The sequence below is a fragment of the Gallus gallus genome, chromosome 6, assembly GCF_016699485.2.
Source record: "Gallus gallus isolate bGalGal1 chromosome 6, bGalGal1.mat.broiler.GRCg7b, whole genome shotgun sequence".
Taxonomy (NCBI): domain Eukaryota; kingdom Metazoa; phylum Chordata; class Aves; order Galliformes; family Phasianidae; genus Gallus; species Gallus gallus.
The window spans coordinates 17,151,900-17,179,176 of record NC_052537.1 but is presented as its reverse complement, the minus strand read 5'-3'; the positions used below and the strand labels follow the sequence as shown (position 1 = coordinate 17,179,176).

The following is a 27,277-nucleotide window of genomic DNA, read 5'->3' as shown; positions in this document are numbered from 1 at the left end:
GATCCATAATTTACAAGGTGAGGCCAGGAATAAGTAAGTGATTTACTTTGATTTACAGCTAACTATCAGCTATCCTAAATCTTTTTAGGAAAAGAGGGAGACCTGAAAGAGGACTCTCAATGAGAACAGGGCATTACTAATACCATTAAGAGTAAAAATGCAGTTTGAATTGTGGTGTGCAAAAACAAATACGGTCTTGTTGGTAAATACAGCTGGGAGGTGGGGAGTGTTTGTAAATGGCAGTCACAAAAGGACCGTGCTGCATCAGTATCAGGGAGGTATTATGAACAGTCATGTTTAAATGAGTAAGGCAGCTGTTCCAGGTTTAGAGCCCAGCAAAGAGATGTGACAATAATTAAAAAAAGAAAAAAATAAATAAAAAGAAAAGAAAAGGGGAAAAAAAAGGCAGGTGGATTTTATTGGTCACCGCAGCTATCAAACTTACCGGTTTCCCAAACTCCAATTCCGAAAAGAATTTATACCAAGGTTCATTCTTTAAATCTATCTCTTCTGGGCTTATATCCCGAGTCTAAAGGAATTGGTGATAGGGGAATGGAAGAAAGAGAAGGATAACATTATGCAAAGAATACACAGAAAAGGACTGTTAAAGATGCAGATTCCATGGTTTCCATTCTAAAACGCCGATGTTTAGCCTCATAATTTGGAATTTCTATAGCATCTCTCATGAAGGCTATGAGCTGCTTTGCAAACATTGGTTAAGCCTAATGGCATCCTTGTGAGATACATGAATATGAATGAATTGCATTTTACAGATCAGGAGACTCACACAGAAAGAGATTATGCAGCCTGCCCAGATTCACTGGAGGCTCACTGGAAGGTCTGAGAGTCATTCAGTCCCCCAGTGCTACTGTCAGGCATTTCCACTGAGACCAAAGCTGCATGTACTGGTTGAATCTCTTTAAACTATCATTTGGTTAAAACAAACAAAAAAAATAGGGGGGGGGGGGGGGGGGGGGGGGGAGGGGAGGGGGAATTCAGTGAGACTTGAATCAAACATAGCAAAATACTGCATCTTTAACAGCACATGAATATGTGAGAAACCCTGTTCTATACACCGCAAACAGGGTGAGAGGTGGTTTTCTAAAACAAAGCAGACACAAGTCAGAGAGAGCACGTTTCTGAAAGAGCTCTGAGGGGATGGGTACAGAGAGACAGTATTACTTGTTTCTTTACAAATAAATGTTAAGAGAATCAGACTGAACTAAAATGAAGGAAAAACAGACAGGACAGAAAACACCACAGTTGAAAAGAAAATTTCCTTTTATATATACAACATGAAGTGTGTCCGGATGCAAATCTTCACGTGATGAGGCAGGGGCAGTTCCCAGCACTGCTTGGCACTGCTGGATGTCTCAGACTGCCACAGCTATCAGCCATTGCAAAAAAAAAGCTCTATGAAAAGAGCATAGGACTGATTCTGAAAGAGGGGCAACGCTTCTATCTGAAAGATATATGTTTACATTGTGTCTGATCTCTTATTGCCTGGAGAAAGATTTGGCCATTTCTTCAAGGCAAAATAGAAGCAATGCCTCCATTTTTTTTCCTTTATTGCACTCTAACTCAAATACTCATCTCATTATGTAACTGCAGTTACAGAAGAGAATAAAAACCACTGACGTCAGTGGGAGGCTCTTCATTGTCCTGCAATGGTCTTGGATTGGGATTCTGATAGCCACAGCTCCGGGTGTGATTATCAGGAGATATTCACAAATCTCCTGCTGCTTTCTCAGAAACACAAAGATAGATCTAGTTACTAAACAGTGACTAGTTACTGTTGTACTTAACGAGAGTAATGTAGACTGTGAAGTTACTATTTCAAGATGTTCCTTCTCATGTGATCTGTGGCTTGAAATTAAAGCTCAAAAAAAAAAAAAAAAAAAAAAGCATCAAAAGTAACACAGCTATAGCATTCTTCTCATCTTCGGTGATCTCAGTACAGTTTTTCTCAATTGCACTGAATGATGGTCCTGCTTTTGGCTTTTAGATTCTGATTAAACAGCTCTATTAAGTATCTTATGAAGTCTGAATGCATAAATAGTACCACTGGTGATGTCAGACCTTTCCTAAGGCTTAAGTATACAGATGATGCAGGTCTTTTGCCACAAGGTTTAATCTTGGCTATTTATGAAGAGACAAAATTGCTGTTGAGCTCAGCAGAAATCTTAATCCATGATGGACTGAAGGAATGGCATTGTCATACCAAGCTCAAATCACTCCTCCCTGGCACTTTCTCGGTTGGGTTGAGCCAACTCCCAGTACAATCAAGAGCCATCCATTGCTTAGAAGTCCAAAAGGCCCCAGATTATACGCTGATCAGGGACAACCTTCCTGAAGTCGGTGAGGGACAGGCATGAAAAGAAGTCAGTTGCAGGATCTTTAAAAACCTATGAGTCTTGATTACACTTGGAGAGAAAAAAAGAAAAGCCACCAAAACACTAAGTAGTAACACCAGGGCCCAAATCAGACTCGATTCTTATGTTTCTATTGATTTGAACTGCTGTTCAGTGCTTGTGTTTCAGGATAAAATCTATGGTATGTTTTTCAGGACCATCAATCTACTTATTCTATGTTTAGATCAATGTTTGAACTGTTAAGGCATAGAGTGCTATTTACATTTGGAATCTCACAGGGAATTAGCAATTCCAGCCAAATCATTTGAATTAATGCCTATACAGAACAATTGCATGTTTACATACCAAACTGATGATTCACTAATAACCTCAGTCAGTGTCTTCCAGTGCTTTCAGAGTTGCACTTGTAACCTGACGGACCTTAAGTGGGTAGAGGTGATTTATGCAGGACTGGCTGAGGTGAACACCACCACTCTGCCCTGCTACTTGCCAGGTCTTCTCATCCAAGCCTGCAGAATGAGATTTTTGTATGTGCCCTAGCTGCCACAACTCACGGCTTACTAATTCAAACTAAAATTGGTGACAGTTCACTTAATATTCCAGGTCACGCACCAGTGTAGCTGGGTAGTCAGCTCACATTCAATTCTGACACCCCTGCCATGGAAGTGGTGAAATCCAGCTGAGGAAGAAAGCAGCCAAGGGGCTGTGTCCTAAAGCACCTCAGAAGCATCTGCTGAAGCACGTTACTGGCACTCTAAAAAGTTGTTCGGTGTTTAAAGCTAATGGCATCAAAAGAACACAGAAACTGAACCAGGCTGCTTTGTTGCATAACGCTTTCAACCCTACTGCTGTGCCCTAGAAAAAGTACAGCTGGCGACGCAGCTGCTGCAGAGGTCAGTGTCAAACGCGGATTAAAACCTAGGGTTAGTGATCCATACTTAACACAGAAAACAACATATCCAGAAGTAAAGCAGCCTCTCAGTCCCCATGGATTTTGCTTTATAAAGAGAGACAATGTTAAGAAATTACGCGAAACAATTTTCAAAACAATATATAACAATACATCACACGAGCACTGCAATGTAAGAATAAGGAATCCTATCGGAATGGAACTGGACAAGCACTCAGGCAGTATATCACATTCACAGGATTAAGGCACACTCTACGAGAAGATAAACATTACCATCTTTTCACTGTTCAGAACGGAGGACTTTCCTGGCTGATAGTCATAAATGCTCCTGGGCTCTGCACGGTATTTTCTAGTGTCCACCTTCTTGTCTGGAGGCTCCCAGTCAGTCCTGGGGAAAGAAAGATGAGTTCAAACAAATCGCTGTGGTTTCCATGGAGGCAAGTACTTCTTTTGACAGGCACCTTTCCCTGCTAATCCTGGTTTCATCAGAGTACTTTCTTCATTCAGGAAAGAAACGTGGTGCAAGAGGAGCAGTTCAGATAGGACTCATGATTGTATATTTGTTTTTTCTACAACAAGCAGAATGTTACACAGCTCAGATACTGAATCCACCGGAATAGGGTGGGGTGGGTGTCTGCCTCATACTTTCAATGAAATGTCAGACTTTCATGTCTTTCCTGACTGAAAATAGTGCAATGATGGACTTCAAATTAAGCTCACAAATACCAATGTGTCCAAACTTTGAGGAAAACTCAGACTAAATTTCTCCTGCTAAACCGCTCTATTTTGGCCATGCCACTGAGCTCTCACCTAGCAGTCATCACACGGAAGTGCAGCATCTAACCAAAACTATTGCCACTCCAGGTTTGCTCCCACTTACCCTACTGATCCAGTTGACGATAGGAGCCACCCACCGAGATACCCTACTCTCTTCACTGATTTTGGAAGACACAGGCAAGTAAGTTCTCCTTTAAAGTAAGGCAAGATGATAATCAAAATGACTGGGCCACCGACACTGTGCAAACTTCCACAGTGTTAATCATTACTGCTTGGAATTAACTTGATGACTTAAGATTCCAGCCCTAGAGAAACTTTGCCCTGGTAAAACATAGTTCTGTTACTAGATAACAGGAAGCACTACTTATCATAACTCTCTCATTTGCAAGAATTTTTGCAGAGGGCCAATGTACTTTGCCTTTGACTTCTGTGTAAGGAAGAGATGTTCCATCAGTTCTATGGCCTGAGATGCTTACTGAAACAGCACTCTCAAATCACAACATTAAACATTTGAGGCATCGAGTGAAAAACATTGAAAGTATGTGGAAATTAGTGAAGGAAGGAGGAGCAGTTCAAAAGCTGGGAGAATTCCACAGGACATAGAATGTTCATTGCCCTTTCTGCATTCTCTTCATTTGGTAAATGCATTCATTACTCTTATAAAGAATTTTCAAATGCTTGGTAACAAACAAAGCAAAAGATCAGGACAGAAATCACGTTGAAAGCTTTCTAGTAATCATGAAAGCTAACTAGAACCTACTTCCAATAAAGTCCATATGGGTGAGATGACTCAGAGAAGGGCAGCATAAAAAACTTTTACCATGGTTCAGCATAAATTCACTTCCTGCTCCTCTGCAATGATTGCTGTTCACTTGTATTCTGAGGCACCTTTACAGTGTCACGCTAAGCAGAGATTTTCCACTGTGCTTCTGTGCATAGACACAATACCTAGGAAACACTCCTCACCCCAGCAGGAAACTATCTATGTAACAGCGAGCATGATGCCTGCTCAATAAATGGTGCAATGGGAGAACAACCTGCAGCAACAAAGGAGTTCATTAGTGTGCTGCAGATCAGTCAGAGTCAAAAGTACACCTCTACCTCCCCAGAAACAACTGGAGCTGTGGACCTAAATCTTCCACATTTGTTCTCTTCCTATTCACAACTTTCAGACACCCTTCCATTACTGATCCAAATGTATCTTAGTTCAGGTCACCTTTCTGGGCTCGACTTCAGCGACGAAGTACGGTTTGGCAGGGGCAAAGTAGCAGACCTCTTAAACACCTTCTCTGAGTCAATATGGTCCATCTCACTCTTGGAGCGAGGAACTGAAGGCTGGCTTCTGGCTGTAGAATAAATCAAATACAGGAAAGTTGGTGAACTGAATAAGAGACCAACAAATACATACTATATATACCCCCTTATGTTTGAAATATTATACAAGCAATGGGAATTACTTACTGTCCTCACAGTAGGAATAACGAGGAGAGTATGAATCAGAATCTTCATCTGAAAGACAAAAGCATTTTGCAAGTGAGCTGAAAAAGCCATCCAAAAGAAGCATCAGAAATCCTTTTCATTTCCATTCTTATATTGGCCATAACTAGAGAGTAATACACCCAATACCTACCATGGAGAGGATCCTAAAAAAGAAAATGCCAATGAGATTTAAATTGCATTTAAAAATACTTCCCAGATTAGATATAAATATTAATGTAGTACTTATACTAATACCTTTCTCCAGCCTCTCAAAGCACTTTAAAAAACAATCACTTTTTGTCACAAAACGCCTCCAGAGCAAGTGTTATTAGATCCACTTTATCAAAAGCTGAAAGATAAATCGAGGATCTAAATGCTGAACTGTATGCCTAAAATAACTCATTAGGTGCTAGACACAGTAATAGAGCTGAGGAGTCCTGCTCTCAGTCACACACAGTAATCACTGGGCCATCTTGCTAGTATTAAGTAGGACACCAAATTGAAGTATGTTCACTGACTGAGATTATCTTTAAACACTGATAACATTCCTGGCACAATACACACTTGCATACTTGCACTAAGAGACTGTCCTTGCTCTGAAGAGCTTACCTTTTGAATACGAAAGATACATCTATAGAATGCAATAGAGGGGTTCAAGCAGCTCTGCAAGAGCTAGCAATGACAGTCATGATTGCAATGCTCAGGGCAGATGCGCCCCTAAAAGAGGTGGGATGATGGCAGCATCGGTACCCACACTCTACAGGTGATGTCCAGAGAGTGGTTTTGACTATCAAAAACCTAGAGGTATCTTTTCACCATCTTCAGCATGCTTTGGAATAAATCCTCAATGAACTGCATGTAATAACACAAGGAGCTAGGATCAGAACTGGAAACTGGATTCATAGATCCACCGTCTTTCTCTATCTATGAGGGTTCCAACTATCAGGGAAGTGTACTTGAGGTATCTATAAGACTTGAAGGCAAAATGCAAGAAGATAAAATGCAATGCCTGCAAAGAAAATCATATGTAAAGATATTACTAACAACTCTGTGAATAAACTACTGAAATAGCCAGATAAAAATAGTGAAAAACAGAAATAGATGAAGAAAAGAACATACTGTACATTTGTCGCATTAACTTGGTGATGTCAGTCAACAGACTGAAACAATTTGTAGCTTCTCTTTCCAGGAGTAGCTGCTATATCCAGCCTCATCTGCTGGAAAAACAATTTGGCTAATACAGCTGACCTGAACTTGCACTCATCACTTAATTGAGCTTTTCAGAAAGGCTCAAAGAGGTCTTAACTCTTAGCCCCTCTGCTGAGTCTCTCTTGGTGAATGAATTAGAAGGTTTAAGTTCTAAACACAGTTATTGATTTCTGGTATGCTTATTATAGCCTTCAGGCAAAAAAATAAAAATAAAAATTAAGGTCAATTTTCAGGCCAATTTGATGTTTCAGACTAAAACGACAGAGAACAAATATTGATCTATTTAACATCATAAGAGGGAATTGTTGAAAAAGTTGACTGCTATTGCTATACAAAAGGTAGGTTTATACAAATACCAAAATACTTGATAAATCACCATCTACACCTACAAATAGATACAAACACACCTAATACCATCTTCATATCCATTCAAGATCTCAGTATTATTTAATGCTAGTGAACTATTAAAAAATTGATCCACTTACTCAGAAATAAATGTCAATACTCATTAAGTATCATCATTCAGGCAGGAAAAAATAATTTCAAATAAATGCTAAGTTTCCAATTGCAAAGATTTTAATAGCTAAAGTAATGAGGAAGAAAATGATAATGTTCTGTATCTTCAAATATCTTTTGAAGAAGAATGTCTGTGTTTTCTCCCATTTTATAGCAATGAACAATAAAACACAGAAATCTGGAATGACTCCATAAAGTTTACAGAGTAAATCAGAGATGAGCATATGAACAGGATCTCCTGGCTCTCAGAGCAGCATCCTATCTATGCAACACTTCTTAGCGGAGCTGGGCATCGCCAAATCATACTTCCAAAATCTGATTCTTTTTGCAAGAAGTGGCAGTTCCCTGGCAGCTCCTAGAGAATCTACAGAGTGTTCTGTTGCTGCTGTTGTCTGTTTTTAACACTGGCCAAAATCTCTAGATTTCAATATCCTTAGACTTTGAAAGAATTTTAGAGAAGAACCCAATCTTTATGTTTTCTAGGAGATCTCACACAACAATCCAGAGCAAAAAGACTAACACTCAGAGTGTATGAAATCTAAAGCTTGAGGTTTCAACCCATCTCCGTATAAGCCCTTTGCAGCTGAAAAGATCACTTCGAAATGTATCCTGAATATGAAACATGGACTCCAACACATCTACACCATCATATGTTCTGAATTCCTCATCAAGGAAAGAATCCAGGCAGGCATTTGAGAAACATTTCCCAGTATACTGCAAATAATGAGCAAATATTTGGTCCAATAAAATATCAACCACCTAAACCAGCAAATTACTCTCACCTGCACATTTGAAGCGGATAGGGGAAATTTATGGGAAACCAGATTCTTACTGTAGTAAGTTCATTAGCTTTACAAACTATATTTATTAAGATAAAGAGAGTAAGATGGATTTTCAAACTTCATTACCAACCAGAAAATTAATTGCAAAATTCCTTTAGCAACCAGTTACTGAGGTTCTCTTTCTCTCTCATTTGTATATGCCATTCTGCCAACAGAAAATGTATACTCCCTTGTAATATGCAAAACAAGACTTTTCACCTGCAGGTTTCACCAAAAAAGTTTTTTGATATCTGTTTGACACTAATCCACATTCATTCTCACAGTGAAATGCACTTTACATCTCATCTTTGATCATTTCAGCTGGAACCCAGATCATACACTTTTCTTTTTACGAAGTACCCACCAAATCCTTAATACAAACGCTGAATGAGATGGTTAGTTAATAATCTCAACAGGGCTGGCTTGAGGCACAGGCTAAATAGGCAAGTTCCTAAATGGTAGGATCTTAAGCAGTACCAAACATCAAGCAAGCAAGGCTGTCACCACCACCACCTCCCTAATCAGGAAGCATCTGTATGCCCAATGTCTGCAGTGGATTCCAATGTTTCTAATATATTAGTGTTTTCATATATATGCACATGGTTGTAGGATTATTAACGCAATAAATACAATTTCACCATCCCTGAAACATGACTGACAAATCTAGTTTACACTTGAAATTTAAAAGAATCTCCTGAGCACGTGAAGAGGCTAATGTAAAGACAGCGATGTAAGTTACAACATGTGCTGATGACCGCTACGTTCTGCCCTTGCCTAGATATGCAAGTGCACCTAAGGCCAGCCCTGAACCCATGTTACCAGGTTATATTTATTTTAAAGGACTGCATTGAGGGACTGATCCAAAACCCACTGAAGCAAGCAGCCATTTCACCAATAGACTTCAGTGGCATTTTGGTCTGGCCCTAACACTGTGTTAATATTCAAAATAAGAAATAATTAAATAAATGTGTTGACCCAAAAGGAAGGCAAGAGAAATCTCAGTTAAATCACATCTTTATATGTATATCAGCATCTTAGGCATGTTAAGTAATCACTGCACGCACATGGCTAAGTATAATTGGTAAGCGCACAAAACCAAGCAAACCTCAGGTCTGCAGCATTAGTCAGCTACTAGTTAGAAAGCCAGAGGAGCACTGCAAAGCCAAAAAGGCATCATACAGTCAAGGCAATGCTTACAGCAAATAATTACGAGGCAGCATAATGTTCAGCAACTAGAAAAAACTCCAGGAAAAAAATAAATGGACAAGGCAGCATTTGTGCAGAAAATATAGATGGTCCTTCATTATTACCTTCAGAGATAGGGCTAGGAGTAGACGCAGGAAACTGGTATGTAGGAGAATAAGGATTGTCTTCTGCAGCAGAGAAAAGCAGTGGATTTTGAGGCTATCCACAGTGAAGTGGAGGTTCTGCTTCATCCCCCAGCCTCCTATCACCATTTGGCTTTATTGCTTAATTTAATAACACTTGAGTAAACATCATCACTCTTTAAAAAAGGATTAACGGATTAGCAAAGTTTTAATTACTTTATACATTACACAAGAAGGTATACTGGGCATAACTAAACCTGAATCTAGTTACTATTATGGTGCTATAGTACAGTTAACTCAAAGCACGAGACAACACATACTCTGACTAAGCTTCTGGTACCTTCAGGCTTTTGCTGGATTTCAGGAAGTTCAGGAAATATGTAGGTAGGGCAATAAGGATTTTCTTCAGGAGTGTCTAAGGAGAGGAACATGATTTGAAAAAAGAATAGAGAGTAAAGATTTAAAGGGGAAGAATGGCAAGACAAGAATCCACACAAGCCGCAGAACAGTTCCTCATGTGCTGATGCTATAGCATGACACTACTCAGATGCCTTCTTGAGCCCTGGGGGAGATCCTGGAAGCAGAAAGGACTGAATTCTTTCTTCATATCCAGAAGTACGGGCTCTGGCTGAGCTGGAGAACCTCTGTTAGGAGCACTGGGGTGAGGAAATGGTTCAACTCTTTCTCACTCTATCCAATACAACACACAGTGCCTATATATGCATAAAGCTCATCATGACAGCACCTGCAGTGGCATGCAAAACTGGAGCTGTGTTATGTAAGCGCAGTTCTGAATTGCATTTGCCTGCATATGAGCCTGTTCAGAGGGTTCAGTCTGCAAACACTGCTGCAGCCATTTCTCACACAGAAGAACAAACATGGATGTATCAGCAGCCAGGCACAGAAGTGCCTCAAAGTAGTAGAGTCCCTCACCACGATGAAACTTTAATAGAAACATGAAACTTCATGTTTGCAAGAGCTTACTACAGTTTTGAATTATGAATGAAGATTAATTCGAAGTTTTGAAGAGCAGAATTAATATTCTGAACTGCTCAAAATAAGTGGAAATCATTCCCTTGGTATCAGTGAGCCTCAAACCAAGTTCTATTAAGCAGGTACTAAAGCAAAGTTGTTTCAGTAATAACCTAATATCACTCAAAAGTGTTGGCTGGGGTAGCTGCCAGAACTGGAGTTCAGGGATCTGTTTCTTAAGCATAGACTTAATGGCAGCCTTCTGTACCCTCAGTAGTGCCCTTGATTTCATGAAGGTGCTGCAGTATACCTCACAGAACAATCAGACCTTGCTTTGGACTTCACTGCTTTCTTGCCTTTGTTTTCAGAGATTTTAAATACATTGGTTGAATTCTGTGGTGCAGAGTAAAAGCTAGTCAACATAAAATACTTCTAGTGAATATCCATAGTACGATTTTCCACTTGTATTAAAAACGTTGTCAAGGTGATCTTGTAAAAGTTAGTAAAATGACCCGTTGTACAGTACCTCTGTTTAGCTTGTGTATCTGTTTGAACATTGTCTTGTACCAGTCCTTCGATCTGTCTGTATTCTATTGGAAAAAAACATAACACACATAATCACAAACATGAATTCTATCACCCTTTCAAAGTCTCTTTTTATTTTTAGACTAATCTTGCAGCAGTTAGTACAATTATCACTCTGCTTCCCACTTCATTTATTACTGCTGACTACCTAAAAATCAAGGCTACGTGAAGTCAATACTTTAATATATGAGAAATTTCAGTCAAATGTATAACCTAATGTATAAGGAGGCTACAGGCTTCACTGAAGTTACTAATACTGGGAAAGTTCTGCAGGGGTATGTTCTAATCAGCACAGAACCGTACATTAGGTGAAAGACTGTACACAGCAATCTGATCTTATCATATTCACCAAAAAGTAGATGTCGTGTGTAATTCAGTCATTCACACTCCGTGTCCAATGGACACATGCAGTGTTCAAGTCACACCAGACACGAGTTGCAACGGGTACATTATTCTTTTCATTGTAACTTCACTTGATAGTTGAATGGAATTAAACACGATGTTTAGAAGAGATAACTGCCTTCAAGATGGCTAAAAGAATGCAAAACTAATATCCTCCTTTGCTGTCAGCAGTGAATGAACAATGTTCTCCAATATGATGAAAAGAGAGACTATTTATTTTTTCACCTGATGCTGAAATTGGGTCATTAATAGAAAAGTTCATAATAATATGCACTGGAACTAAAATTATATCTCTTATATCTCTACAGCCTCTGTATCTTCAGCAAATTCCCCAAGTTTCAAGACAGGCAGAACCTGGCCCAGGTTTTTGCAATGGTCACTTTTCCGTGGTTGCCTTACCCTCAATGGAATGCCAATGTCATCAACAGAAGTATCAGCCATGTGCTGAGGGCTCTTGACAATTCTTCTCTTCTCCTCCAATACCCTCCTCTCACTCAGCACCGGCTCCTGGAGTGGCTTGACTTGTGTGAGTGCCAAATCTACTTTATCTGAAACTAGTCTGTCTGGCACTGAATCTGCAAATGAAAACAAGGCATTCTTATTTCATCCCAGCATTCCATCACTTCACCATATCCCAGTCTTTTAAGGCAAGAACCCTGGCAAATAGTTGATGAGACAGACTGTGACCCTGCCAGTTGGAGCCAGCATCTGGGCTGAAGGAATCTAGCAAGAATACATTTGATACCAGCAAAAGCAGGCTAGCATCTCTTCACACATCTCATGACAGGCTTAGCTGTTACATAGACAAGAGATTTTTAGCTTTGGAGACTTTTTTGGGTCTAATCAGTGACTCTGCAATTTCATTCTTCATCAGTTACACGGTAGTAGGGCACCACTTCTTACAGCTTGCCCTCACCTGCCTGAAAATCTCATTTGTTACAGTCAATAGAATCATTTCTGTGTCCTAACTAGAGTTTGTAAACAACAAATTCCACTACAGTTGGTTAGTATACGCACAATTCCTTTCTATGGGGGGAAAACAACTACTCGCTCCAGACTGCCTTGATTCCACCTGGCATTCCTTGATGCTGCCTGGCTGACATCCATATACAGCACCACTGGGCAAGGAACCAGGGAGCTTGGACTGCTCTGAAGATCTACTATGCTCTGGAGAGCTGCAACACGACAACTTTTAGGCTCTGCTAAGGACTCCTTCTACATGGATTTTCTGGAGAGAAAACATCAATGATTTTACAGTCTGCCTCATCAAGGATTTGCTGGGGCCTGTTCTCTTTATATCACTGCATGCATTGAAGATAGAGAGAGGTTTGTTTATTCACATGCACATCAACATGCTGCCCAAAGCCATTAAATATGAAGAAATCTGAGAGGGACAGTTAGCAGAGGAGAGGCTCATGCACAACAAAGCACTGGTACCCTGAGCAAACACAGTTCTGGCCTGCAAAAATCAGTGTGTGAAGGATTTGTGTTTGAGTGGTTTCTCCTCTAAAAAAAATAATGAAATAATGTTTATAAAAAAGGTCAACATGTGGCAAAGCATCAATTAAATCTTCATCTACCTTTTCCCACTTTGTTTTCTCTCCCTGGCAATGCATGTACACCGTCTTCTGGTCTGTTTTGTGTTTCTGATGCAAAGGGCTATTTTGTAATTGGTTCATTCCCCTGCATCTGGGAGAATTAACAGCCAAATTCCATACTGGAATATTTGACACACAGCTCCAAAGATTTCTAAAGCACTGCTGGAGGTACAAACCGGGCCAAGGCATTCAAAAACAGCAAACAGCCAAACCTGGTGCTTGGCCACACTGATAACCACGCTGCACATCCCAGGGCACCTTCAAGGTCAGCAGCAACATAGAGCTGCACAGCAAGAGTTCCACTGCTATGATGAAGAGGATGCAAGAGGCAGGGGATGAGGTGGCTACCTGTATCTCTGTGGTTGTTTTGACTCAGTGAGAACAGGTGCAGGCCCAGCTGTGCAAAATGGGATTCACTGGCAGGTCATGGGCCATTTGGGTCCAAACAAGCCACATTGTGAGCTATCTCTAGTTTGGAAAACAAGAGAGTTCCTGATCGTGAAGGGAAACACCTTGTGGAAGGGAAAACTAATGGGAAGGAAGCCTCTGTCTGCAGGACACACACAGCTGAGCTGTGTGCACTGAGGCACCACCAAGGGAAGGAGCAGGGAGAAACATGCAGCCTGCCACCTGAGCAGGGCACAGCAGAGAGCAGCAATGGGTTGGTGTGGCACCAGAGGAGCTGGCTGGAGGGAGCTGCACCCTGGGAGTGGGAACAGGAAAATAACTTCTCTTCCCTGTCAAGGAGATGCTCACAGACCAGTTGCAGGGGCAGATACAGCTGCAAGGGGAAAGAAAGCTGACAGCACACCTGCATGCTTGTCTGCTACAATTTTATCATATACTTCTTAGGAATTGGCACAAATACTTCTTCTCTTGAAGTCAACGCTCATTTTTATTTCTCTCCCCTTCCTATGCAAGACGGACTCTAACGGCTATGCGGGGAAACTTGAGAATACATCCCATGTGAGTAAACCTAAGGGCTCAAAAGGCAACCAAACCAATCAACAGGTAAGTACATCTTACAATTTAGGAGGAATAGACTAACAGTTCTAGGAGTTAGGTAGGTATGTTAACACTGCCACACTGGCAGCACGTGGAGGAGAGACTGAAACCAAGCATTTGGTGACCTGGACTAAGCCAGGACAAACATTTAAAGTCTTTCTTTTGCAGTTCCTGGGAAGTGTGTTTGCTCAAGGCACTCCACAGCTAACAAAGCAGCACTTTGCCCCAGCAGAGGCAGTGGGTGCGAGGGAGCAGACCTTTCACATCATACCTGCCAGGCTACTAAGCCTTTTTTGCTGTTCTGTGGTAAAGGAAGAAACAAAATAAAGAGAAATACAGAACAAATGGGTGAGACAAACAGCAAGTGCTCTGGTGCTGCGTTTCTGACAGGCAAGAAATACACTGCAGACAGAAGGGCAGCAGCTGCTGAAGAGAGTCTGTTTTCACATACACTGCTAAAGTGACAATCCACAGCCCCTTCTCCACACAGCACCCTTGTGGATTACACAAATCTCGTGATGCACTGCCCAATACACTTGTAAAGAGTATTTTTTATTGCTTAAATACCAGAGAGAATGAAAAAAGCTGGACAGGAGACAATTATAAAAACATTGAGGACTCAGAGTCAACCGACTTGATCAATAACTGTTATCATTAACACAAAGTGCATTTTAAAACAATAATGCAATAATTTCATAGCGATATAGGGAAGTATTGAGCTGCTGTCGTGCTGAGTCTCAACACATACTAATGAGTCATAGATGGAGTGATGTGCCCACAGACACAGGTTGCGTAAGGCTATGAGTTTCAGAAACGTCACTTTGTTTTAGAGCCTTTCATTACTGAGTTTCCAGACTGGGACATCTGTGTTATCTTCTGGGGTGTTTCACTGTCCTTGTAAGTTGACAGACAGAGCTGCTTTCTAAAGAGATGTCCAAACAAGTTGCCTGAGTTGCAGCTGGGAATAAACCAAGGATTCTTAGCTGTGTTCTCTGCTCTATCCACTGCTTAGCAGTTAATCTAGTTATTTAACACATGAAAGCAGTTTGAAAAGAATAAACATTTTACTGACATATAAAATGCAGACACTCTTGAAAGCTCACATGGTTAATGCAAAGACTACAAAACTTTATATATATTAATTACACCTGTTAAATATTCATAATAAATCATGCCATGCACTGCCTGCCCAGGAAATAACCGTGCTTTGAGGTGGCACGGGACACTTGCCAAGCAACGCTGCAGTAGGAAAAAACCTTGATTTGTATGTTGTTTGCTAGCAGAATTGGTCTTCAATGGATATTTGTACTAAATGGAGCAACTTTGCAAGGGAGAGCAGTGTTTCTTTTTGCTAAACAAAGCTCCCTTACTAGCAGAGCAGAAGAACTGCTTCTGTTTCTTCTTGTTTTTTTTTCCTTGTTTTTTGTTGTTGTTTTTGTTTGTTTTTCACATGAAGGTGATGTTTTCTTTCTATCTGTGTTCCAGACTAGGAAATTGCTGCTGATGGACAGAAGCTGGGGATGTATCTGCTATCTCACTTTCCCACCTGACCAGAACCAGCTTGCAGCCCCAGGTACATACTAGGTAAATGAGGATTTAATCTTTCATCTTGTGTTCTGGGACTGTAAGCAAAGGCCAAAGACTTGTCAGAGTCTCAGAGAAAGGGCTGAGCAAGGGAACATAACTGCTGGCAAAAGGGAAGGAATGATTAAAGATGCCTTCAGAATTCCCAGAGGAACAACAGAGTAAACGAAGGCTTGAAACCAATAACAGAAGGGGAGGAGGAAACAAATATTTCAGTACGTTTACTGCAAAATTAAGATGTCAAAAATAAAATGCATCAATCTAGACACCAACAAATGTGAAGGAAATACTTACTCTAATGCTCAGAATGAACTAGAGGGTCTGAAATGACTTGCTTATAGGCATAAATCTTATTCAGTTGGTGATACTGAAATCCCGTATAAAAAAAAGTTCTGAGATCTCTCCTCATGACTGAGCAATTGTATTTACTGAGTTTCAAATATCATGACCTGTTTCTAAGTTTAGCAGCTTCACAGCAAAAGATCTTAAATGCGTGCAGATTAATGAACCAGCAAGTAAAGTATAAAATAGGACAGTAGGTGATGTCTGCTACAACAGCCACTCCAGAGAATAAGATAACTAGCTCCTTAAAGAGCAATCAATAAACCACTGAGGAGAAAAAAAGACACATTATCCATCTGGAAGACTAACTGAACTACTGGAGATTTCAGATTGCCAGCATTAAAATGACCTTGAAATTTCTTCCTCAAAGGATATTTACAGCACACAAGAGGAATTTATATTAAGCCTCATCTTGACATGAAGAAATTGATTTCAGAACAAAATATAATTAACCGTTTCAAGGGAAGGTGGGCTATAATCCAATAACAATGTTATTTGCCATGAGACTAAACCAGCTTTGAACGGATACGATGCAAAAAGATGAAATCAAATATGAATCATGTCAGCCAGGAGAGCAACATAAAAGATGGCTAAGATGTGAGAACCACTTGAAAACACCGTATCAGCTACATTACAAAAATATCACAAAACACTACCAAAAAACCTTAATGCTATGCTGGGAGTCTAGATGGGGGCAGAAGCATAAGGAACTGTAAGAAACCCCTAATATATAAACAGATGGAAAAGGAAGAAAACATACCTATGAGTAGATAATATATGCCGGGAAGTAGAAGAAAACTATGATGGAAGACAAAGAATTTACAGAATGTCCCAGAGATTCAAAGAGAGGTTCAGAATAAACAGACCTAACAGCGGACTTCATATTTTACCAAATAGGCACATTGAAACTGTTATTAAGAGGGCAAAAAAGATGACACATCCAATCACTATTTCCATTCTTTATTTTTTCACCCCTCGTTAAATAAAAAGTCTGACGTCCTACTGCCTGATGGAGAAATACTTTCCACTTCAACAGTAACAAAGGACCATGCTGAATGACAGCAGCTGAGGTCAGAGACTTGATAATCATTGTGCTCATGTGAAGTGCACTGAAGAATTTTAGACCAGTTTTTTTTTTTGCTCTAAAGAAAGAAGTTTCAGGAAGAGCAGCTTGCTGGACTGTTGACATTCATCCTCAGTATGTCTCGCAATACAAAGGAAACTCTACAGGACAGAAAGAAAGATGCTGTGACAACATTTGAAAAGCATAAGTGTGATGGCTGGGACACCTGCCTGTCACGTTGACAGTAACCCCAGAAAAAATATTCTAATGACCGTTATGAGATTTTATTATTAAAAACAGTGCAGTATGTAGCATCAATCAATACGGACTGATGATGAAGATGTTTTCTCAAAATAGTTCAATATGATCCTTACAAATTACAGGTTTGACTTCTAAAGACTGGAAAACATGTTTGAATGGGATATTTCATAGACTCAGTTATGCTGCTTAACAAGTCACGATCCATAACACAGTCAACAAAAATGTGATTATAAGGCTCTTCAATGCATAGGGCTACGGTATTACGGGGCCTGATAGGCAGAGGCAAGAGATATTCAAGACATAATAAAATTGTTGTCTGTGAAGGTAATTAATCAAGTGAACAATCTGACATCCCTTGTCTCAAAGCCGGAGTGTGCAGAACATCATATTATGCAAATCTGTCATGCTCTTAAAATCCACATACAGAAAGTATCCTTGGGAGACATGCACTCTAAAAGGCTCCAGATTTATAACAAAAACCCACTAGAACAGTAACCCTGCTTAAGGAAGGCAACAAAAAGCTTTGAGATAAAATGGTTGTCTCAGATAAAACATTTGGGAATCCAGACATGCTCATTCAGGAGAACAAAAAGTTTCTTCAGATGCTGGAAGAAAGGAAGAGATACAACCCACTCACATGAGTGATACCATCAGCTGGGCTACAGCACAGTAACTATCTCTGGAGCTAAAGACAGTAGTTTGTTTAACAGAGGCTCTAAAGAAAAGAATATACATGTCATCTGCAAAGGAACAGAACAACAAATGCTGGTAAGCAGACTGATTAAAATGAGTGCAAGCCTTGCTGCTATTTTCCTGATTTCTTTTCTTCACAAAAACAGGTTTCAGCGTTGCAGATTTAACTTCTCCTCCTCTTGTCTTGGAGTTTCCCAAGTTCACTAGAAATCAAAGCAAATTGGGACTGCATCTGTGTGGACCTTTACAAACTACAATCTTTGGTGATGCAAAACCAACTGGGAGACTGAGGTAATGCCAGTCATCAGGAGAACTAAGAAGTTAGTTCTAAAAACTAAGAAGTTTTCCTCTAACACCAGAGATAAAGAGACATTACCATCCATTCAGAAAAAGCTGCAGTGAGATGGAGAAAGATTTGTATGAGCTGTCTTGTGTTTATTAAGTTGTTTTGTTCATACATAAACGTAGAGATCAGGGTGTTCTGCAATGAGGGTCTGAGTTTAACAAGTTGTGGATGGAGGAACAGACTGCCAAATTCAAACATACTGGCAATCAGTTGATTTACTATTGGGTAAATATGGCTGCTTCCACACTGAAGTTGCTGAGAAGTAGCTCATCCCGTTCCCAGTGAAGGAGGACCTACCTCGATTTATCTCGATTCTACTGACAGATAGACAACAGTATATATACCCTTTCCACCATGACAGAACACCGTATGAGGGATAAGCTGTTACCTGCAATAACTTAATACATCTCCTTAGAAACGTCTTTCCCAACATCAAAGTACTTACTGATCCACAGGTACTAATTAGAAAAAATAGTCGTTGTGTCAGACTTCTAACCTGTCACCTGCGTGCACCTGGACTATGCTGCAGTCCCAACACTTTCTGGAAACATCTTTATTATCCCTTAGTAGTATGGACTTCATATCCCTTAGTAGCATGGACATTCCTAAGTTCCTTGCAATTTTAACAGGTTACTCAGTTTGAACCTAAATATCTACCTGGAAATCTCCTTACCTCGATTGTGCTGCAAGAGAACAATAGTGGGATTGACGATTGTGGTAGAGGGATAGGCAGAAGACGACTTGTTGATTGATGTGAAGGAAGATGGATAGTCAGTGCCACTGCTAGGCTGGGTCACTTCATTTAGTGCAGGACCTGGGTCCTGAAAAGGAGAGGAATACACTATCATCAGCATGCAGGAAAGCTGCAGCACTGGGAAAATTTGGGGAAAGAAAAAAGCCATTTGAGACTGAATGAGAAGCATAATCATAGCAAATTTTAGTAAAAAGGCATAAGCATGAGCATTACCTTGCTCCATGTATGTACTCTGCTTCTTGTTAATGCAATTAGTTTGCTAAGGCAGTTGTATAATTTTTTGGTGTTGGGTTTCACAACTCCAACCCCAAAAGGAGGCACTAAATTAATCTGGCAGGCTCCCTAGAGCCAACACAGGGTGCCATAAACAAGCAATTCTACTTGTAAGAAAAGAGGCAGACATCCTTCCCTGATACATATGCACACAAATACTTGTTGTTGTTGTTGTTGTTTTAAAACAATTCCCTTCATAGCAAGAATCAGGCATGCAAAACTCATGCAGTTGTAGAGTGAAACATTACTGCAGCTGGTTTGGTAAGGAAGGTCCAAGAAGTAAGGTTAGCACCATCACTCAGGAGACCATGTGACGTCTACATGGTAAAAATAATGAAAAACAGACAAATGACAAACAGTAGGACTCTACTAAGGAAGATACTCAACATAACTTTGCTGCTGGAACATGGATAGCAAGCTATTCTTGCCTTCCTAAAGCAGCCAGCTCCATTGTTTATGGATTTCAAACCCACCTTTGGTATCACCACAGCTCTGGTTGTTCTGTAGAAATACAGGCTGGGCCCACAGGGAGACTTAAAAATTAGTTCAGCTTTGAAAATTCTCAGTCTAAGGATATTAGGCTCTCTCTTTACCTTACTGCCAACAAAAACATAGGGGCGATGGCCTAAGAATGTGTGCAGCAGTTTAGGCTGAGATTTTTCAAAGCTTCTCACGGAATTTGGATGCACAATTACAATTAAAGTTAATGGGGAATAAGCATCCAAACAGAGTGAACGTGGAATTTCTGCATTCTTGCTGCTCCACTGTTAGACTGGAATGCTGCAGGCCACTGATCTGTGAAACAGAGCTGAGCATTCAAGCGAGAGTTTAAGTCAGTACTGAAAATAAATAAATACACAGACTATTAATCCAGAAGAATCATCTCTCTGGGTTTTTATGGCTAATTGAAGCTCAGTGCCCTCACACCCACCAGTGCTAATGGAAAGGGCTTACAGCATAAGGGGCTGAGGAAGGGCCAGAGCTCAAACAAGTTATAGTGAGAACAGGCCATCAACAGAAGCAGCATCTACAGTTATTCCAACCTAGAGGGGAAGTAGGGCAGAACAATCCAGTTCTGTTGGATGAAGGTGTTCTTCCTCCAAGAATCATCCTGATCAGGCCATGGACAATTCATAAAGGCAGAACAGAAGGTTCTTCAGAAACAAGGGTCTCTAAGACAGAGACCTAACCCCATTTTGCTGGCTTGGGATAGTATTCCAAGCAATGCAATTTTTGAGAAGGGCATGGGACTCGGAGAGAATTAGGAGAGATGCATTTGAGCTTCATTTTGATAACTAATGTATAAAGAAACCCTAAAAGAAGAAGGGTGTCAGGTCAAGTCAGGCTTAGGAGTCCCAGCTAAGTCATCAAATTGGGTGAACAAGGAGCACTAAGATTACTGAAGAAAACTGCTCTGCGATCACATGCACAGAGCATGCACAAAAATAAAGCTTCAAAACTCTCAACTCGTGAAAATCATGTAGACCAAAATTTCTACTATTACCTCAGTATTTGGATGCCTGCTGAATTTTCCTAGTGCCTGCAGATAGACTCCATAAAAATACTTTAACTGTTCTCAGCAGTAAAATCCCACTAATTCCAACAGAATCAGAAAGGCCAATGTTGGGAACTTCCTAAAGTATCATCCTAAGTTGTTTTTTTTCCTTTCCCCCCAAGCCCCATACGCCTGTTGGGGGCACCTGTATGACCTCTATAGAGTCAAAGGCCAAAGAAAGTGCCACTGTAAGAGATGGAGGTTCTGCTGAGCTTCTTGGTTACCCCCATGAGCAAGCATATAAAAAAGCTGCTGTTTTTAAGACTTCCAGTATCTGACCCTCCTTGTACTTCTTGCTTCCTCTGAAACTTCAACTGAGAGCTATTTCTCCTCATTGTTTGGAAGAACTTTTTAATAGCAGGTGATGAGTTTAAAGAGAAAATGTCTAAGCCAGGAAGAACACAGTAAAGTTCAAGCTACAATTATTGCAGTACTTTTTGGAAAATTTGAAGAATTCAAAGACAGGCAACTCAGTACTGAAGAGACACTCTGATCCTAACCTATCCCATGGCGCCTACGAACTTGGAAGAGTCTCAGCTCAGTAACTGATAGTATTGCTTGCAGGTCATTGGATATCAGCAGCAATCTTAAACTGGCTTACAGGAATTTCTGTAGATATCATACAGTCTAATGGCTCCAAGTGGAACAGAAAGCCAGCCCTAACCTTTAACTCGTCTGCTATTACTACTTCCAGTGTTGTTCAAACACAATTAATGATGCTATTAAAAGAGCCTGGAGAGATCAGTTAGTTGCAGCTATTCTGTTTACACAGAATTAATTATTAGCAAAGCCTAGTGAAGGCTCCTAAAATGTGCAACACCTAGCAGAATGGATACAGAAGTAGACAGTCAAATGCTGCATACGAGAAGTCAATAAAAGGTTCAAAGCTGCACAGGGCAGGCAATATGCATGCACTAGCACAGGACGTAAACAAGGTTTCAGTTGTCATGCTGCTAGCAGGGAGTGAGTCATCACTCCTCTCAAGTTTAGTATGCCAAGGAGAAAGTAATTTTAATCTGGGAATACAAATTTAGGACAAGAGTGAGAAGGGTACTTGGCAAGCTTACTGTACGTGAGATGACTCCAGTGATTTCAGGCTTCAAGCCCCTGTGCAAAGCCCCCGTAACCGGAGGTACAAGTGAAGGTGGTGTTGAGAAGAATGGAAGTTTCGGGTAAACAGAGGGTGATGTGCCAGACGCAGAGGGTGCTTGGTTATGGTGGGAACCCCTCTGGAGATGTGGGGGAATGAAATCATCTAAAGTCGGAAAAGTCAAGGGTGTGCCAGGAGGAACAGTCTCAGGGAATACGGAGCCTTGCCCGAAAGGAACCAGAGGCGGTGGAGGAGTGCTGGAGCTGCCTTCTTGTTGTCTGTCTGGATTAATCTGGACAAGGGGGACTACTATAACCCCAGGCTGAGTTGTGGTGGCAGTGGCATCCTGTAGGAAACAAGGTGTTGTTATGCAAAGGGGAAGATCGGAACTTTAGTCTAACGCAGCCATAGTGTCATGCAAGGATGCACCCCAAATAATACAAAGCCCCAGAAGACTTTCTTTCCCTAGAGAAACATATTTCTTCAGTCTTTCAGCCATGGCCTCTGTAAGCACACACAACTTTTTACAAAGAAAAAAAAAAAAAGGATAGTATAGCATCTTCCATCCCCTCACCACCCCTCTTCTCCTGTCATTTGCAGAGAGGCTAAATCAAACCACAAAGCAGTGCTGCACTCACCCATCACTTGAGAAGCACTAACCAACACGTAACAGAGTTCGCTTCTTTTACACCTCCCTAAAATAGCAAGATCTTAGCCAGTCCAACCCAGCCCCCTACAAACAACATGCACACACAAACACACAGATCAATGTTGGGGAGACATGAGGTGTTAAATATTGTGGAGTAGAAGACCACAAAGGCTCAGGTGGTGAATCAGATGCTCAGAAATTAGGAAGGATGGGGATAAAGCATTAAGGAAACATTATAATGAATTAAAGAACCATTCAAATGGCTGGAAGAAAACAAGGTTACGTAGAAAACATGTACCATGCTGCGTCCCACTGCTTTGTATGGCGGCTGCCGCTGCTGGGTAAGGTAAGGCTCTTTTCTCATTCTGTCCTGTGTGGCAGCTGTGCTCTGGGGCTCTAGCACTCTGTCCCTCAAAGCTTGCGGAGGTGACGACTGAGTCCAGGAGGGCTGGCCCGGATCAGAACTAACTGCGTCTTTATTGAGGACAATGTAAAAGTACGGCCTGGGAGGAATAGGAGGAGGAGGAGGAGCAGGAAGAGCTTTTCCCGTTGCAGAGAAAACAATATCGGTGGCTGGTGCCTGAGTGACCTCAGCTCCCAAACTGGTGCTGGCTGATGGGTCATGTGTGGTGCCAGTGGAATTTTCAGACGTGGCCGAGCAAGTGTTGTTAGATAAACAAGCTACATATAGTCTGCTGACCTTTTTATCCGCCTTCGTCTCATGACTGGAATTCATTCCAGCCTTACTACTGGGATCTGCCCTGTCAGGGTTGCGTTGTAAGGATGATGCATTTGATGAGGAGCTACTTTCCAAGAGTGGCTGCCCAACATGCACCATATCTCTGGGACCTGAAGAAGGAAAGTGCCCTGCTGGCAAGGCTTGCTTCCCGCTGGGGACTGCCCCATAGGGCGTGGGTGATGAGAAGTAACACCGTGCGCTGGCATTTAGTGATGCACGCTGAGCAGAAGGCTTAGGTGCGTTCAGGTACACGCAGTCCATGATGGGCACTGGCAGCAGGTTGGTTGCTTTAGTGTCAGTGCGAGGACGCCATGCAAAGCTTTCCTCTTTGGGGAGAGGAGGACGGGGAGGAGGAAGGGCCTGCCCAGGCAGAGTCAAGAAGCAAGAGAGGGAGAAAGGAAGCAGCACAAAATGAAAGGAAAAAGGAGGGAAAAATAAATTGGAAGATGAATTTGGTCATTAGATTTGGGTTAAGCAGGTTTTAATACAGCAAGAACAAAAAGCAAATATAGTACCTGGAAGGCCAGTACAGAACTCACTCACATCATCTCACAGAGCCTCTCTCAGCACTCTTCACTGCAGCACACAAACATTATCCAGCTCTAAGTCCCTGCCTACACATTTCCATATTAAGATTTAATATTCTGCCTAACTAAACCCAGGCGTATGTCAGTGTAACCAAATACTTCCCAGTACTGGGGACATCTGAATTGCAATGCCAAATTCAGAGCTCTAGGCCATCTCTACTGCACGTTAAGTGCACAGCCAAAAGATGAACATGAAGAAGTTTTGCCATTGCTAAAGGAAACAGACGTGAATACAATAGATTGCAGTTGGCCAAGTAAGAAATCAGCATTTATTGCTACTGAAAAGCTGGTCCTTGAATTTTTTTCAGGATTTTCTCAGTCCTAAAAATGCTTTTGACAAAATCAGAATAATTAAAGTTTCCTGCGGAATTGAGTTAATAAGAATTTGCCTTCAAAATTAAGATTGCTATGGAGAAATTTTCTTTCCAGTGAATTTTAAAGGAGTGGGAGAGCTGGAAACAAAAATAAGCAGCAGACAGTATTATTGGTTTTGATACTTCACAGCTAATTGCAGCTCCAATTCCAATCACAGTGAATTTTTTGCTGAAAGTCAGATTGTTTCAAAGAAAAAATAACTGCAATGGAGAAGTTTTGCTTTTTACTTGGTTGCCAGTAGCCAAAAATGATAAGCTGTTGAAAAGAATAAACTAAAACACCAGCCTACTGAACAGCAGCTCCCTGCATTCTTGCTAATTAACCCTCTGGAAACTATAGAAGTATGTTTCACACATACATACCACTGCTGTATCTGTATGGGCAAAGAGTGGCTAAATCACTTCTAAAATAGTCAAAATCAGAATGAAGATTTCCCAACAGCTCACAACAATCAAACATGAGAAAGTACCACCTGTAAAATTCATCCACACGTGGCAGGTTGGGGTCAGCACCTATTCTTGTTAGGTGGATACATATCTAAACTAGTTTCATAAAATTGCAGCTACTCCTGTCCTTGTGCTGCTCCTCTTTCACCTTCATCCCTGATGAGGGAGGATTGCAGAAGTGGGTTGGGAAGTGCTTCTGCTGAAGGGCTTCTGGTTTTGGAACAGGATCATCCTCTTTTGGTTCCTTATAGAAAGTAGCTTTAATGCGAAGAAGTCAGCTCCACAGCACTTTCCTATGTTAGGTTCACTTTAATCACTGTATTGCCATACAGTGAAAAATGAGAGAATTATGAGAAAATACAAATTATCTATTCGCAATTGCCTCTTCTCATTTTGTTCCATTTTGCCTTAGTTTGGCCAGTAGTCCTTGCTGCTTCTGTAAGGAGTACAGTACTATATGTTTAAGTCTTTTCTCTGTTCATCAATAAGATCAGCACGTGACTACAGGACCAACTGTAAATGTCAGGCAGAAAATAGGTCTCTCCTTCAGGGTGCTGCTCCTTCCCATGTCTTCATCTGAGCTGTGCCATCTTCCACTTACAATTTCAGGAACAGTGTCTGTTCTGTGGCATTACTACAGGTTGCTGATGATGGGAGCAGTCATCCTGATAGGTGACAAGGCTTTCAGGGGACCCCATTTCACACTACAAAACAGCTTCTGTCAAAGGGTTTACTTATCAGCATTCAGACCACCTCTCTGCAGACCAGTCACTCAGAAGGATGAAGTTACACCTTCTTTTAATTGATTCATTTCAACAATTTATCTTGACAGCCTTGAAAGGCTTGCATCAGTTACAGTGTTAAAACTGAAAGGCATTTCCCCAATAACTCGTTTCCAATGTCAGGTGCATCCTAAATAACTTATATCAGCCTGCACAACATCCAGAAAATAGACCAACACAAAAGACAAACTAATAGATGGCTACTTCACCTTTTTGTTGCAAGCAAATAGCATTGTTGTCCTTCTTCATCCACCAAGGAAACACTATGGTCTGCCTGAACACAAAAGCTCCACAGCACTCTGCTGACATCAGTGTTGTTCCCATTTTACAGGAAGGAAAAGCTGATGCACAGTAACTTACCCAAGTCTGAAGCACAGTCTGGAGTTAAACACAGGACTCCTGCCCATGAATCCAGTGCTTGAACCCAGAAGATCACCCTGAGAGTCGCAGAAGAAAGGCTTACCTGTGGCTTGCTGTCCGAGGAAAGGTTCGGACGCACACTCCTATAACCCTTGGCAGCCAGAGAGGATGGTTGGGCATCCCCGTTGGCATCAGTGTTGGGTGATGATCTCCAGTCATCTAGAAGGGAAAGAAAAAAACCAATTCAGATGACAGAGGAGTCTCTCCAGCTACAGAATTAGTAAAGGGAAGGGATTTTTTTTTTCCTCCAGACAAAAAGAAATACTTCCAAGAAAGTAGCAGAAGCAACAACGTAAGTAGTCAATGATTGTACCTGTTTCTGTGTTTTCTGGCTCCAGACCTAAGCATTTCACAGAAAAGAGGGACAGAAGGGATGGGAGTACAGGACAGGCATAAAGGAAAAGGAAGGGAAAAAATAAAAACAAACAGTTACATTTACAGACAACATGTACCGATTGGAGTAAAGACTCGAGTTACTTCATTTCACACATAAAATGCTCTCTGGCTGGGCTGCCTAATTACCATAGAGACCAGCCCCAAACACGATGCCCTCCTCGTTTCTGACCTTTGTAAACACAAGGCAATTCATTCAGAGCAATGAAGAAACAATTGTTCATTGACATTCTTATTTCAGAGGCAAAAAGGCAGCCCAGCTAGCTACTTTCTAAAGCTGCAGCTTCATGTCCGAACAACATACACTACTGGGAACGCGGGGACTCCATATTCAGCCCTGATAAAGCTGATGAAGACATTTCTACCCTTGTCAAGGCCACTACATGTGGTTAACTGGGACAGAGGACAGTCAACAAACAGATCAGGTTTTGCACACTAAGTGCATGCACGTGAAAGGAATTTAAAAACAAAACGATGTCACTTTACAACCAAGTCCCTGCATAAAGATGCATTGGTTTCATCATCTCTTTACCCACCTCCCACTGGGCTCCTCCCCACTACCTCTCCCCTGCTAGTCATTTTGCTGTTAGATGCAAAAAGCTCTTCCAGCTCCAAAGTACATTTCATAAAGTGATTGAGAGAACAAGCAAAGGAAGTATTAACGACCTCATTTCCATAGTAATGGGCTAGCTGCCATTCAGGCTGCTGGAAATTTATGAAGCCATCAGCAGAGAGGTGAGAGGCAATGGTGGGGGGCAGGAGCATGAAAAGAGGGAAGGTCAAGGGTAAAGCAGAAGAGGAGGAGAAGATAGAGCAGAAAGTGGCACACTGGGGCTGGAATTAATGGAATCACCCTTCCTATAACAATACATCCAGAAACGATGTGTGCTTTGCTTTCAGGACCAAGTTTGACCCTCATCCCCCTTAACAGCATCTTGCCTGTGGGAGTTC

At 41.2% G+C, this 27,277-nt stretch overlaps 1 protein-coding gene across 50 annotated transcripts in view; it reads right to left on the bottom strand.

Annotated features, from left to right (window-relative positions):
• Positions 1–27,277, bottom strand: part of SORBS1 (sorbin and SH3 domain containing 1) — a 163,458-nt gene that overhangs the window by 31,775 nt on the left and 104,406 nt on the right. For 31 of the 50 annotated variants that reach the window (XM_046943041.1, XM_046943034.1, XM_046943040.1 and 28 more), the window contains 14 exons: positions 26,247–26,273; positions 25,977–26,092; positions 22,883–23,683; positions 21,913–22,281; positions 18,937–19,084; positions 14,246–14,275; positions 11,771–11,946; positions 10,911–10,974; positions 9,753–9,827; positions 9,395–9,457; positions 5,521–5,568; positions 5,276–5,405; positions 3,556–3,670; positions 446–529 (listed from right to left, as the gene is read on the bottom strand). In XM_046943041.1, coding sequence (XP_046798997.1) covers positions 446–529; positions 3,556–3,670; positions 5,276–5,405; positions 5,521–5,568; positions 9,395–9,457; positions 9,753–9,827; positions 10,911–10,974; positions 11,771–11,946; positions 14,246–14,275; positions 18,937–19,084; positions 21,913–22,281; positions 22,883–23,683; positions 25,977–26,092; positions 26,247–26,273 — 2,246 coding nt within the window. The remainder of the gene's footprint in view (positions 1–445; positions 530–3,555; positions 3,671–5,275; positions 5,406–5,520; positions 5,569–9,394; positions 9,458–9,752; positions 9,828–10,910; positions 10,975–11,770; positions 11,947–14,245; positions 14,276–18,936; positions 19,085–21,912; positions 22,282–22,882; positions 23,684–25,976; positions 26,093–26,246; positions 26,274–27,277) is intronic. The other 19 variants (XM_046943049.1, XM_025151858.3, XM_046943066.1 and 16 more) reach the window with 10 other exon arrangements.